General features: G+C 40.9%; 1 protein-coding gene and 1 long non-coding RNA gene across 4 annotated transcripts in view; one reads left to right on the forward strand and one right to left on the reverse strand.

The window, feature by feature from the left end:
* Nucleotides 1-9504, forward strand: part of FER1L6 (fer-1 like family member 6) — a 195354-nt gene extending 185850 nt beyond the window's left edge. For both annotated transcript variants that reach the window (XM_054657466.2, XM_016959831.4), the window contains 2 exons: nt 6154-6254; nt 6917-9504. In XM_054657466.2, coding sequence (XP_054513441.2) covers nt 6154-6254; nt 6917-7100 — 285 coding nt within the window. In that variant the 3' untranslated portion in view covers nt 7101-9504. The remainder of the gene's footprint in view (nt 1-6153; nt 6255-6916) is intronic.
* Nucleotides 1-18714, reverse strand: part of LOC134810692 (uncharacterized) — a 125743-nt gene that overhangs the window by 66381 nt on the left and 40648 nt on the right. The window lies entirely within an intron of this gene.

The following is an 18714-nucleotide window of genomic DNA, read 5'->3' on the forward strand; positions in this document are numbered from 1 at the left end:
TGCTGAGGAATGGGGACCCTTGGGAGAAAGAAAGGGAATATCTACGACCATGTTCTTCGTGAAGCACATTGCACTATGCAATTTATATGCCTTATCCCAAGTCATCCTACTCAAAGCAACCTTTAAGAAATCACTCTTTTAAGAGACAAAGATTAAAACATTTATTTTACAAGTTAATCCCACAAATCGACAGGCAGCCAAGGTAAATTCTATCCCCGGTACATCAACAACCAAAACTCAAAGGGAGGTTTCTATGCTTCCAGTTTGATGTGAAAAACAGCTGTCAGCATCTATTATGGCTACATACTTATATGTTATGTTCTAAAGATTCAACAGTGAATAAGATAAATTCTTAGCATCCTGAAGTTCACAACTTAGCTGGGGATGGTGGTAGATAGATCATTTAAATAGTATTTAGCAAGATCAGACAGGAGCAGACAAGGGAGATATTTTTATATAAAGATTATTTTTAAGATAGGGTGTACAATGTGAATGTATAGGAAATTTGAAAAGCACAAAAAGGTAGAAAAAATAGCACACATATGTATACCATCTAAAGAAAACTCTTGCTAATGGTTTGGTTATTCCTAATATTTTCTCTATGCATAAATTTTAGTTCCCTTTACATAATAGTAATCATTCCATACTTAAAATAGTGCCTCTTCATTTTGTTCCACTCAGTTTTCTAATGAGCATTCCCCTACATTATACTAGCAATATTATTAACTCTTTATATTCTCAAAATAAAAATGCCAGTTTAATTATTGTGTTTGTCCTCAACATTTATTCATTTAAAAAATCTGAGCACACAGAAAAGTTGAAATGGAACAATGATCAGACATAGATCCACCACCAAGATTCAACACTTGCTAATATTTTGCCATATTTATTTTGTCAATATATTTGGGTATACTCCATTGATATATGAAGTATATTTGAGTATTTGTATGTATATATGCCTATTTTTTGACTGAACAATTTAAGCTGTAGACATTCTGTCACTCTACCCCTAAATACCTCAGCATGCATCTCTCAGGAATATAGACAGTGTCCTACATAACCACAATGCTGTCACCACATATAAGTAAATAATGATTCCCTAATATAATCTGATATCCACACCATATTCATGTCTCCATCTAGAAAAAGAATGCCCTACTGCCCCCAAAATGTCTTGTATAGCTGTTTCCTTTTCAAAACAAGACTCAATCATGGTTTATGTACTGCTTTGCATTATTATATCTCTTTGGTCTATGTTAAAACAATCTTCTGACATTTTCCCCTCATGTTGACTATTTGATGAGACTAGGCTTGCTTTATCTGGTTGTTTTCTCATCATATTGCTTATCTTATTCTCTATCCTCTGTATTTCCCGTGAAGTGTAAGTTAGATACAACAGCATTTATCAAGTTGTTTAATATGTGATACTGTTTACTCCATAGCGGATCATGCCAGGAGGCACATGCTATCAGATGGCTCACTATTAGTGATGCTGTGTTTGCTCACTTGACTATGTTGGTAAATACAAGATCTCTTCACTGTAAAGGCACATTTTCCCCTTCGCAGTTAGCAAAGGGTAACGTGGTGGTGTGGGGAATTCCTGTTCTGCTCTACCCAAAGGCTCTAATAACTACTGGCAATCTTAATTATTTCATTGGTTTTATAAAAATTTTTCTAACCCTTCCTTACATCTGTCTGTCTAAGCTATTGATCGATCTATTTACCTATCTACTATCATTTTTTCTCCATTTATTGGTTGGCATTTATCTGTTAAAAAGAGCTTTCCCTCATCAATTGGAAATAAATCAGTCACCCTCCTCCCCCACCCCCAAAAAAGATAGGACAAATACATAATTATATCACTTAATAACCAAATTTTAGAATTCAGAGTTGGTATAAGAGTCATCTCTAATGATTTTTCCCTTGCTTTTTTTGTTGTTATTGTTATCACTATAGATTCATGGATTTTTAACAAATATGTTGTAAGCTCTATCCACTGAAGAATCTAGAAGTAAAATCACCCAGTAGCAAAGAAGACTCCTAGCACCGAGATCCTGGTTTCTATACATCAGCTCCTACTAAAAACCAACCAACCAAAGAAACAAAAATCAGGGATTTTTGGGGAAACGGCTGACTCCAGGTCTAGGGCAGATAAAATCCAAAATGAGTCTGAGATATCTCAGTGGGGCAAATAGGACAATTTGAACATCCAAAAGAAAAATGATTGTGCTTTGTACACAAGACTTTTTCTGAGTTTTGAATTATTTCCTTAACTTAGCTACCCAGAAATGGAATTCCTACATTCAGCATATAAGATTATATATGACATACAATACACACATGTAGTTGTATGCATGTATATATTTGTATACAACTACATGTGTATTTTTGTGGTCATATATGATCTTATGTATGTACATGCATGTATGTGGATGTAACTATATATACACTTAAATACATGCATACATACATATGCAGTGTGTGTGTGTGTGTGTGTGTGTGTGTATTCCTTTTCCTAAAAGATTTTGTCAGCATACTTTCCTCCATTAGCATATGAGAATGCCTCATGTAATTCCAGTCAGGGGTGTGTTTTAATAAGGAATAATCATTGCTGAAGGCATGTCCATTCCAAATGCAATCACTTCTCAGCCTCTGAAGGCATCCCTTCTGTAGGCATGGGGCAGTTTGGCACATTATATATGTGGTATGACAAATCCAGTCTTCTCAAGGATCTTTTCTTATTGTCTCCCATCCACGGATATCATTAGGCTAGTAGATAGTCTCTTGAACTGTCTATTTTTATTAGCTCTGATTTTAAATTACATTTAGAGGATATTATTAGCTTATGACCTCTCCTTGGTGCTGAGCTGAATGCTGATGGTTGAAACAGGACAGGAAACCTCTGTGAGGAACGATACCCAGAGCAGCGGCATTTATCGAAGCCGTCAGTAAACACCTTTCCCCTGCAGCCTTCCCAATGCCCGAGAGATGCATTGCAACCGTTCTAGCAGGGTGGTGGAGCTGGCGCAAGGCTCTTCATGATGATAACAAATGACACCTATCTCTAGGACAGAAGTAATTTAATATTCTCTGCCTCCCTTTTCTTTGCATTTCTTTTCCTATAGGAATCTGGGCCTGAGGGACTTTTCTGGTACTTTCTCTATGGGCAGAAGATGTTTTCTGTTAAACTGCATGTTTCTGTTGATGAAATAGTGTTGAAGTTAACAACTACCATAGTTAAAGGCTTTCCTTTAACAGGCCCTAGGCTAAGCACTGCATATGTGTTATTTCATTTATTTTTCAAAGCAACCTTATAGGGCACATGCTGTTAATAGCCTCAGTACAGTGAGACTTAAAGAGAGCAGGTGACTTACCCAAGATCACACAGCTAGTAAATTGTAGAGCCTGGCTTCAAATGCAGATCTGTCTATTCACAAGTCCTATTCACTTGACTATTTGCTATATGGGTTGTGCTATGCTATGCCATGCCATGCTATGCTATAATATTAAGCTATCCAAAGCCAACCCACAGATAGATAGAGATCAAAAGCATATACTAATGCCAGAGCAATGACAGCAATTACAGGGTTCCTCTTGAATATTTCAGAAACAGCACATTTATTCATTATTAAATAAGTAGCCTACTTTTTTTCTTCCAGAACAATGTGTCACTTAGACATGTAACGTAGCAGAGGAATGGAGTTTGGCATCAAAGGACCTTGGTGCAAATCCTGGTTTTGTAACATCAGTTAGCAAATATCACCAAGCCTTGGTTTCCTTGGCTGTAAAATGGTAATAAAAACGCCATCTACTTTGTCAGATAGCCAAAAAGGGCATGCATGAAACACCATGCAAGTTATAAAGTGCCATAGCCAAAAAGGGCATGCATGAAACACCATGCAAGTTATAAAGTGCCAGAGCTGAGTTTACTAAGAGTAGAGAAAAAAGGGGCAGCTGCAATCCTCTTACTGTGGCCCTAACTTATTCTCTGTTGATTTCTATTCTCTCTTCCAAGCATTCTGGATCCTAGCAATCAGCTAGCTCCTCTTAAGCTGACTCTACTTCAAATTAGAAGAACTGGATGAAGTTCTTAGTGTATAACATACTGCTCAGCAGAGCTTAAGTTACCTGTGAATGATCTCTGGAAATAAGTCTGTTTTGTACATTGGAGACCATTTTTCCATGAGTTTTGGACTTATTTCTTGAGTCTCTCCCAGCCATCAAGTCCTTAACTCTGCCTTTCATCAATCCCAGAAGTTAGAGCCAGATAGCCCTAGAAAACATCTGGCCATTTGACAGATGAGAAAACTGAGACTCAAGAAGACGAATACCATTGGATGGTGATTATGAAGACAATTGTGGAATCATCTCATGTTAGAGCTAGGCAGGCTCTTAAAAACCTTCTAGTCCAATTTTCTGGCAATTAGATGAATAAGTTGGGAGGCAGCTTTGGTATCATACAGACCTGGGTTCAAATTCCAGTTGGTTGGCTTGTTGCCTGTGTGACCTTGGAAAAGTTACTTGATCTCTGTGATTTCATTTCTTCATCTACATAAGGGAGACCTACCTTGCTTATTGCTATGATTGATAGACTAATAGAATAAACAAACCTGGGACAAAGTGAGTGATCAGTAAAGCATTGCAATTACAGTTAGATATATTATTATTACTCCACTATTGATGGATGTGTAAAGGAGGAATTAAAATCAATAGAAGCTTTATATTTTTTCCCACAGTTTTCAAATATTTTCTGAATGCCTATATGTGCAAGTCATTGCCTATGGGGCTAAGATTTCTCAATGGGAATGAAAGACTACATATATACATGTTTTCACGAAACATTTCTAGGTCATAGGACATTTAATGCTACTCTGAGTTGGGCCAGGGTTCCAGTTCAAAGGATGAATGAGACCATCTAGACTTTAACTCATGATTTTACCTGTAATAAAAGTCCACTGCACTTCTTTACTAATTCAGACAGCCCTGCCACTCCCTCTCTATCCCTCAACCTTACCCCATGTATTCTATATATTTCTTATATCTCCCATGATTATATTATAATGGCTGCCAGCAACCAAACCTACTTGTGAAGAAGTCCTGATCTTTTTAGGGCGAATGGGTAAGTTAACACAAGACCACTGCCTCAGCAGAATCTCAGATTTTTGTACTGGGGTAAGAAATCAATCATACCTCCGCAGTCAAGTAATGCCCAGTCCATGTGTGATTCAGAGGAAGAAGCTTTATCAGCAATCGTGTGTAATAAAATGCTTCACTCCTACCAGCTCTGCCTCCCTCCTATCACCTTGAATTTCAATGCATAAAACCAAGAGGCAGGAGAAATGAGCGTCTCTGTCACCAAGAATAGGAGCTCCAGGAGATCAGAAATTCTGTTTTTCTTAATCATTGTTAAGGCTCTAGTGCCTAGAACAGTGTGTGGCATACAAAGGATCCCCAAAAGTGCTGAATGAAGGCGTGAACAAGAGAAAATGGCTTTTAACTTTTGCGGGGGTCCTATCTCACCCTTTGATAAATCAAGACATACATCCCTGACAGAAACTATGACATAGTGCTCTAAAGAAACACATTACTCACAATTTTCAAATAAAATAGGCCATTTCTTATTGAGGGAACAGGAAGAGGGAGGGAGTGCTATAATAAAAGGATAACCCTAAAATAACTAGTGGGGACAACCAAAAGAATGAAGAATGACAGAAAAAAAAGCTATTCAGCAAATGTGGGGCCACTGTCACCAGTTTCCTCTTGAGAACTGACAGAGAAGACAGACTGTATCGGATTCAAAAGGGTCTGCCACTCAAGTAATCAGTCCCCTTTCTAATTACTGTAATGTTTTTTCAGATGTCAAGTGTTTACAAGAAGAGTAGTACATGTGACGGAGCTTGTGTGTCTGTGTGGACACACGGGACCCTTTCCTTCCACAAATCTTGAAATAACATCATTCCTAGGCTTTTACTGTTCATCATAAAAATGGCTTCTCCCAGGACCAAAAAAAAGCAACAATATTTATCAAAATAAAGCAGCGGGATAATCAAAATACTTTCTGGAATTCTCCAACTTGGTAACACTTCTAGAAGGTTGCCATTGGCTCAATGGGTCTTTGTGACTGGAAACAAAAGGTTTTGCATCTTTTTGCAGGGCAAGGTTGAAGCTGAGTTCCACCTAGTTACAGCAGAAGAAGCTGAGAAAAATCCTGTTGGAAAAGCCCGAAAGGAGCCAGAGCCCCTGGCCAAGCCCAAGTGAGTGGAGTTGCTAGTGGGAACATCAGAAATGGGAAGGGGCCTTTGCAGTCCTTGCTGGTGTCTGATAATGGCATTTCTATAGAGCAGCCCTGTGGGAGAACTGGGAAGCAAGGAGGCAGTCAATTGGTGCTTTCCAACCTGTGTAGCTTTTCGAAGAAAAAGCTAGATATAAGACATATAAGACATAAATTATGCCTTCCAGGAGCTTTTGATCTATTTGGGGAAAATAACACATTCATAAAATAGTTGTCAGAGTGTAGAAGACTCCGTAGTTTCAAAAGGGGGTGAGTCAAGCGATGAATGAGTTAGGAACTTGAAGTGAAGGGAATCATTGGGGCCTGAGGCTGTCAGGAAAGACTTCATAGAAAAGGTGGGATTTGAGCTGGCAGGTTGGACAGATGGAGGGTGGTGGGGCCTTGGGCTGGGTTCTAACTGGACTCTTGCTCTCTGCTCCACACCAACCTTTAACCATGATACAGGAATCCTCATCATATAAATGTCAGGCTGCTCCTGCTTCAGGCAACATGCTCTTCTCCCATTTTCAGGGCTCTCCCTATGGGTCCTCAGAAAGTGGGAGTCAGAAACACTTCCTGGGGTCTTAAGCATTCTGAGTGTTGACAGGATGTCCCCTTTTTGATTTTCTCTTCCTTCCCCCTCAGCCGCCCAGACACCTCCTTTTCGTGGTTCATGAGCCCCTTTAAGTGCCTGTACTACCTCATCTGGAAGAATTACAAAAAGTACATCATCATTGCTTTCATTCTGATCATCCTCATCATCTTCCTCGTCCTTTTCATCTACACCTTGCCAGGAGCCATCAGCCGAAGGATCGTTGTGGGCTCATAGAGGATCATGGAGGACCCAGATCCTCGCCATATACTAATCCTCTCTTCCTTATCTGGGAGCATCTAAGAACATGTCCCATGCATGGCACTGTGCTGAGTGCTAAGGGGACAGATTAACCCTTCTTGGAAGAGATGGAAAAGAAACATTTCCTCCCTGCTCCAACCCCTGCCTCCAAGTTTCAAACTTGTAAGGCATGTTTTATCCCTTGGGCAGCACGAAATAAGATACTTTCACCTCATGGTAATCAACAATGACCTCAAATTGACTTAGATCAATGTTTTCTTTATGTAATTGGTTATATTCTGAGAAGTTTAGTTCTGGGTCAGAGATTTTATTAGAAGTATTTTATCTTAAATAAATTTTTAGGCCAATTGTGGTGGCTCACGCCTATAATCCCAGCACTTTGGGAGGCTGAGGCAGGTGGATCACTTGAGGCCAGGAGTTCAAGACCAGCCTGGCCAACATAGTGAAACAGCTTCTATACTAAAAATACAAAAATTATCGGGCATGGTGGCACGCACCTGTAATCCCAGCCACTTGGGAGGCAGAGGTTGCAGTGAGCCGAGATCGTGCCACTGCACTCCAGCCTTGGTGACACAGCAAGACTCTATATTGGAAAAATATAAAAATAAAGATAAAATTTTAGAGCAAACAAACTGAAAATATTATAGCAAATTACTAGATATTGAACCTGTCCCATATATCATAACCTTGTGTAATCCTTATAGTTTACAGAACACATTCACTTAGGCTGTGAAACAGGCTTGCAGACAATGTCACATAAATCATCTAAAATACCTTATTGTTGAAATTTCCATCTAGAGATGAGATGTTGTGGATTTTCTATTAAAGTCACCACTTGCAGAACATGTTCAATAGTAGTAGTTGGTTCTGGAGAAACCTATTTTGATTTATGCTCTGTGGCAATTTCCAGATGGGAACTTTATAATATGTTGTAAGATATATGAAATATAATTGTGTGGATGGGTCAGGGGCAGCTCCATGCCACCGGTAGGAATTCTCTTTCTTTTGTCAGATATACAAGCTCCACCAAGTATGGTGTTCCCATAGACCATCATACAAATGGCCATCCCTGGCACTATTCAGCACTTAGCCTGACCACCATATGTACCAGGTTTCATCATGAATCTTAAGCACAAATTTTTATTTTATTTCAGAGAGTGTCTTACTCTTCACCCAGGCTGGAGTATAGTGGCACAATCTCGGCTCACTGCAATCTCCGCCTCCTGGGTTCAAGCAATTCTCATGCCTCAGCCTCCTGAGTAGCTGGGATTACAGGCACTCGCCACCACACCTGGCTAATATATCTTTTTGTATTTTTAGTAGAGATGGGGTTTCACCAGGTTGGCCAGGCTAGTCTTGAACTCCTGGCCTCAAGTGGTCTGTCCACCTCGGCCTCTCAAAGTGCTAGGATTACAGGCAGGAGCCACCACACCCAGCTGCTTAAGCACAAACTAATTTCAAAACCAGTCTTAGAAATGATATTCTACACACTTGTCAAACGGGGTCAGTTTTTCTTGAAAGTAAACCTCTGCCCTTCATCACACAATCTAAATCTGCCACCCTACCTAAGGCAGGGACTTGAAATGAGGGGCAGGTTTTCTCAGATAAAATAAGCAAACAGACGAATTGGAATATTTCGTCTCAATTCCCATGTACAATTTTCAGCCTCATATGCAAATCAATATGGCAACCATTTCTTTTTTCTATCAGCAAGAGCCATGTGTTGGTATTAAGAGGCTAGGTTGGAATTCCCCTCTTGACACCAGAAACACCAGGCCTACTGTTTTGTTTGACAGCCTAGCACAGATGTAACTCTTCTAAAGGGTAACATTTACTACTACACAGAAAGTCATTTTTAGAATGTTCCTAGTCCATCCAAGAAAGGCTAAAAAATGTTCTGTGTGATTCTGGACTTAATAAGTCTTTTTCACTGAATTCTGGCCCTAGATGCTCACTCAACTAGTAACCATAATGCCCTGTTTTTCCCAAATGCTGAAATGGAACATTTACTGCATTGGCAATGTTTTCTAGCGGGATTGGTTACAGAAACTGTCATTCATTCTTACTGTGCAATATTACACAGCCATAATTAATGATGTAGTTAAAAATATTTGATGGCATATAATATATACATTGAATACATTGTAAGTAAGAAATATACAGGTTAGAAAACTGTATGTATAGCATATTGTAAAAAGAAAATATATATACACGCATAGCAAAAAATGTCAGGAAGAATATACCAAAATGTTAACGATTATCTTTAAGTAGTATCATCTTTTTTACTTCTTGTCTTTCTGTTTCTCCTAAAACTTCTAAAAGAAAAAGGTATTATTTTTCATGTAAAAGTTTAATAAACTTATGTGTCCATTTAAAAATATTCATCGAGTGTCTCCTATGTTCTGGGCAGTGGGGATATGGCAGAGATAAGACAAACATGTCAGCCTACCTCCATGGATCTTTCACTCCAGTAGCTCCCCAAGATATTTTATCTTCAAATTATGGGTCATCCAAGAAAGGCACCAGATAAGGAATGTATGTCACGGATGAGGTTTAGGAAAAAGTATGAATACACCTCTGGTGATGTTGACAAGGAGAAGAGAATTATTTTAGGATAAATTTGAAAGTAAGGTATTTATTATACTTTCTGCTGGATTGTGGACAGGAAGATGACAGGTAAACTCTTGAAAAAATGTACATTTTTCAAATTCATAATAAAAAGCTAAAGTTGAAAATCCATCTTAGTCAAACAGAGCTCATTAACTCTCCTTTGATGTCAAAAGACATCCAAATGCTAAAAGCCTGGAGCAGTATTTGAAACACTTTTGGATCAGATGGCATCTTAAGAAATGTGTGAGAAGAAGTGGAAAGCAATGATAATTTTGGAATCAGCTATGTCTGGTATTCTATACATAGTATATTACATGCCTATCCTGCATGTAAAAATTAAATAAAATAATGTTCTGTGCCTAATTGTGCAGCCCTGGTGCTAAAGATATTAGTGTTTTTTTTTTAAACCCATTTCCCAAGAAGTTGTCATGAGTTCCTACTTGTGTTCTTAAATAAGATTAATTTAAATTTATTCATTTGACAGCTTAGAGTTTTCTTACAGTTTAAATCTGTTTCAGAAAGGTTTTATTTATGTATTTTACAACATTTGAATCTTTTTCCCCCAAACAAAGCAAAACAAAATTAATACCAGCAATAACAACAACAACAACAACAAAAACAACGAACAACCCACAGGATGGGATATCCGGTTCTGTAGGTTGAAACATTTGGTACCTCGCTTGCTCTTTCCTTTATAAGACACATACATGAAAATTACAAGATCTACTTAACAGCTGGGGCCATTTGGTACTTTTTCATTTAACAGATAATTATTGAGTTCCATCCATTCCAGGTGCTGTAATTGGCACTGGGGATACAAAAGTGAACAGTTAAAGTCCTTGCTCAAACTCATGGAACACAGAGCTTGATGGAGAGAAGACATAAAACAACCACACACATAGATCATTACAGGCTGATGGACTAAACAGAAACAAAATACTGGAAGCAGAGAAAGAACACCTTCCAGGGGGCCTGTACCCAGTCTGGCATCAGAGAGGCATCCTGGGAAAGGGATGGCTTAAGGGAGATGACAGAAGAAGAGATGGAGAGAAGGAAGAGCTCCCAGACAGAAGATGGCATGTGCAAAGGCCCCGTGGTGAGAGGGTGCAAGGCACATAGAGAAGTCTGAATGATGGCATCATAGTGAGAGGCAGAGGGTCCTGAGATGGAGCTGGAAAGTCACACAGGGGCCATATCCTTAAGGGTTTGGGTCTTTATTTTAAGGGCAATGGATAGCTATTGAAGAATTTTAAGCAATGGAGAGGTAAACTTAGATTTCCATTCCATATGGAGAACAGATTAGTAGCCCTTCAGACAAGAGGGTGGCTATGTTCACTCAATAATGGCAGTAGATGAGGGAAGCGGAGGGATCAGAGAGATTCTATCTTTAAGGCTCCAGGTGGTCTAATGGGGAACTTGGATCTAGTGTTGACTCTGTTTCATACAAACTATGTGACCTAAGGCAGCTACCTTCTCATCTCTGATCCACAGTTTCCTAGTCATATGAGGAGGTTCATATAAATGGTGAGGAAAAGTCCATGGCATATTCTGGTGCAAGACTAAAACGTTGATGGGTCTGTAGCATGGAGAGTTTGAAGAGGTGGATTGAACTCAGAGCTGGATTGTGAAGGGCTTTGAATGCCATGCTAAGAAGGTTGGATTTATGCAACATAAAGTGGTGAACGCTGGGAGGGTTTAAGCAGAGAAGTGGCAAGAACAGGTCTATGAATTCGACAAGTTGTTCAGCCTTCTGTGCATAACAAATTGTCAGGGACAATTGAGGTGGGAGAGAGACATCCTAGGAATCACAAGACATAACCTGGCAGTGATACAGGAGCCAAAAAGAAATTATTTAGGCAGATAGTGAGCGTAAGAGAGTTCTCAGTGGAAGTTGCTTTTAATAAAAAGCAGCCCCCAAAATAATTTTCTAACAGAAAGCAGCCTGAAGAATCAAGCTGCAAACATAGATAAGCAAGCTGGAAGCTTACATAGGCAAATGCCGGCAGCTATGCCAATAGAAAAGGACTACCTGGAAGCCAGGTATGTTCAACATGGAGGCTCCCACCTTTTCTTTGTCATCATGTGTGCAGTAAACAAGCAGGTAACATGGCGCCAGCCAGGTAGAGAACCCATCTGCATAATAAGAGATTAGGGTGGAGCGGTCAGCTTCTTTGTGCACTATGTAAATGGAACATCTGGTCCAACCAATCCTCTGTGCCCTATGTAAATCAGACACTGCCTCAAGTTCATCTATAAAACCAACCTCATCGCACTGGGAACCGGAAGATCCATTCCAAACCTCTTTCCTCTGCACAAGGGAGCTTTTCTCTTTTGCCTATTAAACTTCTGCTCTTAAACTCACTCCTTGTGTGTCTGCATTCTTAATTTCCTTGATATGAGGCAATGAACCTCAGGTATTACCCCAGACAAACGACGTCGATGCCACTTCAGCAGGATATAAGAACCTATGCCAGGACCATGGCTGTGAGGATGGAAAGGGAAAGCCAGATTCCAGAATCTTGATGACGTTCCTCCCAGAGGCGTCTGCCAGAGAGGACAAGGGAGTTTGGATGCTGGCTCCACCATTTCTACCTGGGCAGGTCACTTAGCCTCCCAGAGTCTCAATTTCCTCATTTGATAAAAGGGAGGTATTACCTGCTTGGCAAACGTTGGTGTAAAGATTGAAGAAAATGTATGGAAAGCATATAGCAAGAGCCTGGCACAAAGCCAGTCCTCAAAGGTAGTAGCTTAGGTCACAGGTATCACTTCTACAGGCAGAATCAACAGGGTATGGGGCTTAATTGGAAATGGACAGTGAGAAAAAAGGATCAGAACTTTTAGAAATGTTCTGCTACACAGACTAAGAAACTTTTCAACCAATAATTATCCTGAATGCATTAGTTTTCTATTGCTTTCTGTAACGGATTACAACAAACTCAGTCGACTAAAGCAATACAGATTTACTGTCTTACAGTTCTGTGGGTCAGAAGTCCACCATGGGTCTCACTGAGCTAAACTCATGATGCTGGCAGGGCTGCCTTCCCTCTGGAGGCTTTAGGGGAGAGGCTGCTTCCTGGCCTTTTTCAGCTTCTAGAGACGGCCTACATTCCTTGGCTGTGGGCCCCCTTTCTCCATTTTCAAAGCCAGCAACATTCCAGCATCTCTCTGTGCCTTTCTTCTGTAGTCACATCTCACTCTGACTACACCTGAAAAAGTTCTTGCTTTTTTTTAATGTGTCTAATATTTTTTTTTATTTATTTATTTTGAGACAGAGTCTCACTCTGTTGCCCAGTGCAGATCACACTGGAGTGCAGTGGTGTGATCTTGGCTCACTGCAACCTCCACATCCCAGGCTCAAGCAATTCTGTCTCAGCCTCCTGGGTAGCTGGAATTACAGGCACCAGCCACCATGCCCGGCTAATTTTTGTATTTTTAGTAGAGATGTTGTTTCACCATATTGGCCAGGCTGGTCTTGAACTGCTGACCTCAAGTGATCTGCCCGTCTTGGCCTCCCAAGTGCTGGGATTACAGGCATGAGCCACCATGTCTGGCTTAAGTTGTTATTTCTTTTAAGGCCCATGTGATAATATTGCCCCCCACTCTATAATCCAGGATAATTTCCCCCATTACAAGGTCCTTAATCACATCTGCAAAGGAGACAATTTGTCATATAAAGGAACATTCACAGGTTTTAGGATTAGGACATGGGCTTTTTTTTTTTTTTTTTGGCAGAGGGAGATACTATTCATCTACCACATTGAATATCTCCCAGGCATGGTAGTTCAGCTCAGTTTGGAAGTCAATTCAGCAGAGCTTTGAAAGTTGGTGGGATGATTATGGTATGTGAAAGGGAAGGCTCCACAGACACTTTTCTCTCAGAACAAGATGTTTTCATTTGCTGTTCAACCTCTCAAGTGACAATTATCTCAGAAACAAAAGGACAGCATCTCTCCTGTCCTTCCCTGACTGATTAAATCCTGGAAAGCACAGTGGATGAGGTGCTTTCTGAGCAGATGTGACAGGACTCTGCCACTTCTTCCCACATCCCAGCCTCAGGAGAGCCACATAAACTCTTAAGTTCAGCTTTTCTTTAATGCAGCAGTAGTTTCTTTACATTCTTTGTTCTCCCTAGTTTATAAAGGGCAATTTGAGAAAAGTACATTTTTCTGAAGCATTGTGTGGTTTCTGCATCATTGTACTAGCACAAAGAAAATGGGCTTTGGAAATGGAGAGAATGCCATTGAAACTTAGGCGTAGCCACTTACTAGCTGCATGACCTGGAGGGAGTTATTCAATGGCTCTGAATCTCATGTTCCTGATGCATAAAATGAAGATAACACCCATCTTACAGGATTGTGTGGGTTGGGCATGTGATGACTGGGGACAGAAGTAGAGGAACATTATTATATAAAGTGTCTAGTGTATTGTCTTCTATATCATAGGTATTTAAGTTAATAATCGCTTACTATCTAAGCAACAAACTAATATTCCTTCAGTGCTCTTATAGATTACAAAGTAATACATACAGTTCCTCATGAATTCTCCCAAGAATCCCATTTTGTAGAGAGGAAACAGCTACAGGAACCTCCAGATCACCCGTTCATTTGGAACAGACCTAAGACCCAAGCCCAGGCCTCCTTTCTACTCCTTTGCTCTTTCCTTCCTAAGAGGCTGCCTGATGGTTTATTTAATGTGGGTAGGGTTGCCTCCAGGCAGAAAATTCCTCAGTGATTTTTTGAGGTTCATTCATGAGTTAGGGGTTGATCTAGCACCCCTGAAACATCTCAAATGTTTTACACAACACTATCATGTTTTGAGCCTCCCTTTTTACTTGAACCACATCATTTGATGGTTAGAGAATGTAATGGGCATCTCTCATTCATGCTACCCTAGACCTTTAAATAATTTTTTTCCCACATTTGACACATCTTCTAGTGAGAATCTCCCCATTCTCAGTGCAGAAAACAAACTCCGGAGTACAGACATTTAACTGAGCTCCCCACAGCCGGGCATACAACTTGGAAATTAGTTGTGTGAAGAAACAGACCAAGAAGGAGGTATCGATCACCCCAGACACTGCTAGCTGCAAAATAAACATCCGTTTCTCCCTCCTTCTTGGAAGTAGAATCCCAGCTGTAGCTGGGGGAGAATGTGCTGAACTAAAGGCACGTATTTCCAGTCTCTTGCTATTCGGGGTAGCCAAGGTTATGTAAGCAGAGATCACTGGGGAGGGCTTTTAGGAAATCTCATTAAAGGGAGTTCACTCAGTGGCAGGCTCTCCATGCATTTCTTCTTCCTCCTTCATCCCATCTGAACTGTGGTGTGATAGCTGGGGTCACATCGATTGTGCAGTCGCCAAGCCATTTCTAGTTGGTCTGTCTCTGGATTTTTCTATGCAAAAGCCAAATAAACCCCTATCTTTCTAAAGCCAAAGTTATTTGGGGGTGTTGGTGTTATACACAGCTGAATCAAATCCCAGCTGACACAAAGAAGCTTTCCTTGACCTTACAGAAATGAAGCCACTTTCTTCCAGTACCTTGTCTGAGTTGCTTCACCTCAGATCAATAAAGAACCAGGTAACACTAGGCCCCTTTGTGATGACATTTCTCTTCAAGTTAGAGCTAAAGCCCATGGAGAATTTCATGTCAGGAGGCACCTCTGCATTGGTGGACCAAGCCAAGCAGTTAGAATCTTCAAGTAAAAGTTCTCTTTTATTTCCTGAGCTTCTCTTAAATTTCACCTTTAACTTTTAAAAATTTACTTTTAATTTTGGTATAATATACATAACACAAAATTTACCAATTTAACTATTTTTACAAGTACAGTTTTGTTTTGTTTTTTCCTTTTCTTTTCATGGAGAATGGGGTCTCGCTATATTGCCTGGGCAGGTCTTGAATTCCTGGGCTCAAGCTATCCTCCTGACTCTGCTTCCCTAAGTGCTGGGATTACAGGTGTGAGCCACTGTACTTGGCCATGTACAGTTCTGTGACATTAAGTACATTCACATTGTCAGGCAACCATCATTGCCATCTATCTCTGGAACTTTTTTCATATTGTAAGACTGAAACTTTGTACCCATAACCCCCCATTTCTCCCTCCCCCTAGCCCCTGGAAATCACCATTCTACTTTCTGTATGAATTTGACTAATACAGTATTTGTTCTTTTGTGATTGGTGTATTTCACTTAGTATACTGTCTTCAAGGTTCATCTATGTTGTAGCATGTGTCAGAATTTCTCTCCTTTTAAAAGCTGAATAAAATAAAAACACCACATTTTGTTTATCCATTCATGGGCATTTGAATTGCTTTCACCTTTTTGCCATTGTAATTAATGTGGCTATAAACATAGGTATACAAATATCTCCTCCAGACACTGTGTGATAGTCTGTTCTTGCATTACAATGAAGAAATTCCCGAGACTGGGTAATTTATAAAGAAAAGAAGTTTAGGGGAGTCGGGTCAAGATGGCAGACTAGAAGCAGCTCATGTGCACTGCTGTCATGGAGAGGAAACGAAAGGGCTAGTGAATGCTGACTCTGCAGGCTGATCATCTGAGAAACACATCAGGATCCATCAAAGCAGCCAGGGAACACAGAGAGCAGAGAGGAGGGAAGCTGGGCACCAGCCTGTCTGGGCTCATTGCAGAACTGGAAGAACCTCTCCATCATGGGAAAGGGTGAGTGAGTGAGAGCCTCCTGAGGGATTCACATTCTTCACAGGGATCTATGCAAAACTGGGAATAGGAGAATCCCCCTGGCACCCTAACACAACCTCTCCAACCACGCTTCTAAACTGAGACAGAGAGCCACCTGGATGTCTTGCAGGAGAAACTCTTGAGTCTAAGGGGACCTCTACAAGTCTTGAGGTCTGCAGCAGACCAGCACTGGTGTCATGGCCCCAATAGAGGCTGCAGTCACAGTGCCTGGGAGCAGTAGGATTGCTCTGCCCACTCTCACCAGACAAGGCTCAGCACCAGCTTCTAGCCCAGCAGACTACTTCTGTGTGAACTCAGCCAGTGGGTGACCCTACCCACTCCTGCCACTGGTAGCCCAGGAGGGCAATGCCTGCTAGAGATTCCAGCCCAGTGGTCTCACTTCCACTTGAACTCAGTTGCAGGCACAGCCTCTTGTCATTCCAGGAAGCACCCGGATGGCAGAGTGGGTGGCCTCACCTACCCCTGGTGGCCAGGCAGGCAATGGCTGTTAGGACTTCTAGCCCAGTGGTCCCACTTCTGTGTGAACTCAGCTGGCAGGTGCAGCCTCCTCTTGTCCTGGGAAGCAGCTGGATGGCAGGATGGGCCACCCCTGCCATTGGTAGCCAGGTGGGCAAGGGCTGCTAGAGCTTCCAACCAAGTGGTATTGCTTCTGTCTGAATGTAGCCAGCAGATACAGCCTCCTGTTGTTCTGGGAGGCAGCCAAACAGTGGGTTCAGTGACTCCACCTACCTCTACCTCTCATAGCCAGGTGAACCACACCTGCTAGTGCTCCCAGCTCAGGAGTCCTACTTCTGACTGAATTTCCTGAGGGGAACAGCCTCCTGTTATCCCAGAAATACCTAAATGACAGGACAGGCAACTCCAGCTATCCCCACCTATTGCAGCCAGACAGGCCACACTCACTACAGCTTGCAGCCCACAGTCCCACTTCTGTTTGAACTCTGCAGGTGGGTGCAACACTGTGTTTCCCTGGGAAGCACTTGGACAGAAGATGAGGGCTGACCCAGCAGGCATACAGCCTGTCTGCCAATTGCAGCCTCTACTTGAGGGAGCCCCATGGACCAGAACCCCCCAAAAAAGAAACGTGACACTAATTAGAGGGGGTTCCAAGACTCAGCAGTGGACTAGACTCAAAACCAATTGACTGAACCCACCTTATACCACAATCAAACCCCCAAAGGCATCAAAGAACATTAAAAAAACCCATACAAAGGACAGCAACTTCAAAGATAGAAGCATCAGCCCATGCAGATAAGAAAGAACCAGTGCAAGAACTTTGGCAACTCAAAAAGCCATGGTGTCTTCTTGCCTCCTAACAGCAGTAGTTCCCCAGCAATGGTTCTTAACCGGGTTAAAATGGCTGAAATGTCAGAAATTGAAGAAGATGGATAGGAAGGAAGATTGACATTCAGGAGAAAGTAAAAAACCAATCCAAGGAATCTAAGGAATACAATAAAACAATACAGGAGATAAAAGACAAAATAGCCGTTTTAAGAAAGAACAACTTGAATTACTAGAGCTGAAAAACTCAGTTCAAGAACTTTATCATACAGTTGCAAGTATTAACAGCAGACTTGACCAAGCTGAAGAAAGAATCTCAGAGCTCAAAGATCAGTTCTCCAAAATAACTCAGTCAGACAAAAGTAAGGGAAAACCAATAAAGAATAAACAAAATCTCCTAGATATATGGGATTACATAAAGAGACCAAATCTATGATTCATTGGTATCCCTGAAAAAGAGGGTGAGAAAGCAAGCAACTTGGAAAACATATCTGAGGATAGCATCCATGAAAATGTCCCTAACCTTGCTAGAGAGGCCAACATTCAGGAAATGCAGAGAACCCCTGTGAGATGCTATACAAGATGACCATCCCCAAGATACATGGTCATCAGATTATTCAAGGTTGAAGTGAAAGAAAAAAATATTAAAGGAAGCTAGAGAGAAGGGACAAGTCACCTACAGAGGAAATCCCATTGAGCTAACAGCAGACCTTTCAGTAGAAATCCTACAAGCCAGATGAGATTAGGGGCCTATATGCAGCATTGTTAAAGAAAAGAAATTCCAACAAAAAATTTCATATCTGCCCAAACTAAGCTTCATAAGAAAAGGAGAAATAAGATTATTCTCAGACAAGCAAATACTAAGAGAATTTGTTACCACCAGATTTGTCTTACAAGAGGTCCTTAAGGGAGTTCTAAATATGGAAAGCAAAGATTGTTACTGGCTACCAAGAAAACACACTTAAGTACATAGACCATTGACAC

Source organism: Pan troglodytes, chromosome 7 (assembly GCF_028858775.2).
Source record: "Pan troglodytes isolate AG18354 chromosome 7, NHGRI_mPanTro3-v2.0_pri, whole genome shotgun sequence".
NCBI classification, from domain to species: Eukaryota; Metazoa; Chordata; class Mammalia; order Primates; family Hominidae; genus Pan; species Pan troglodytes.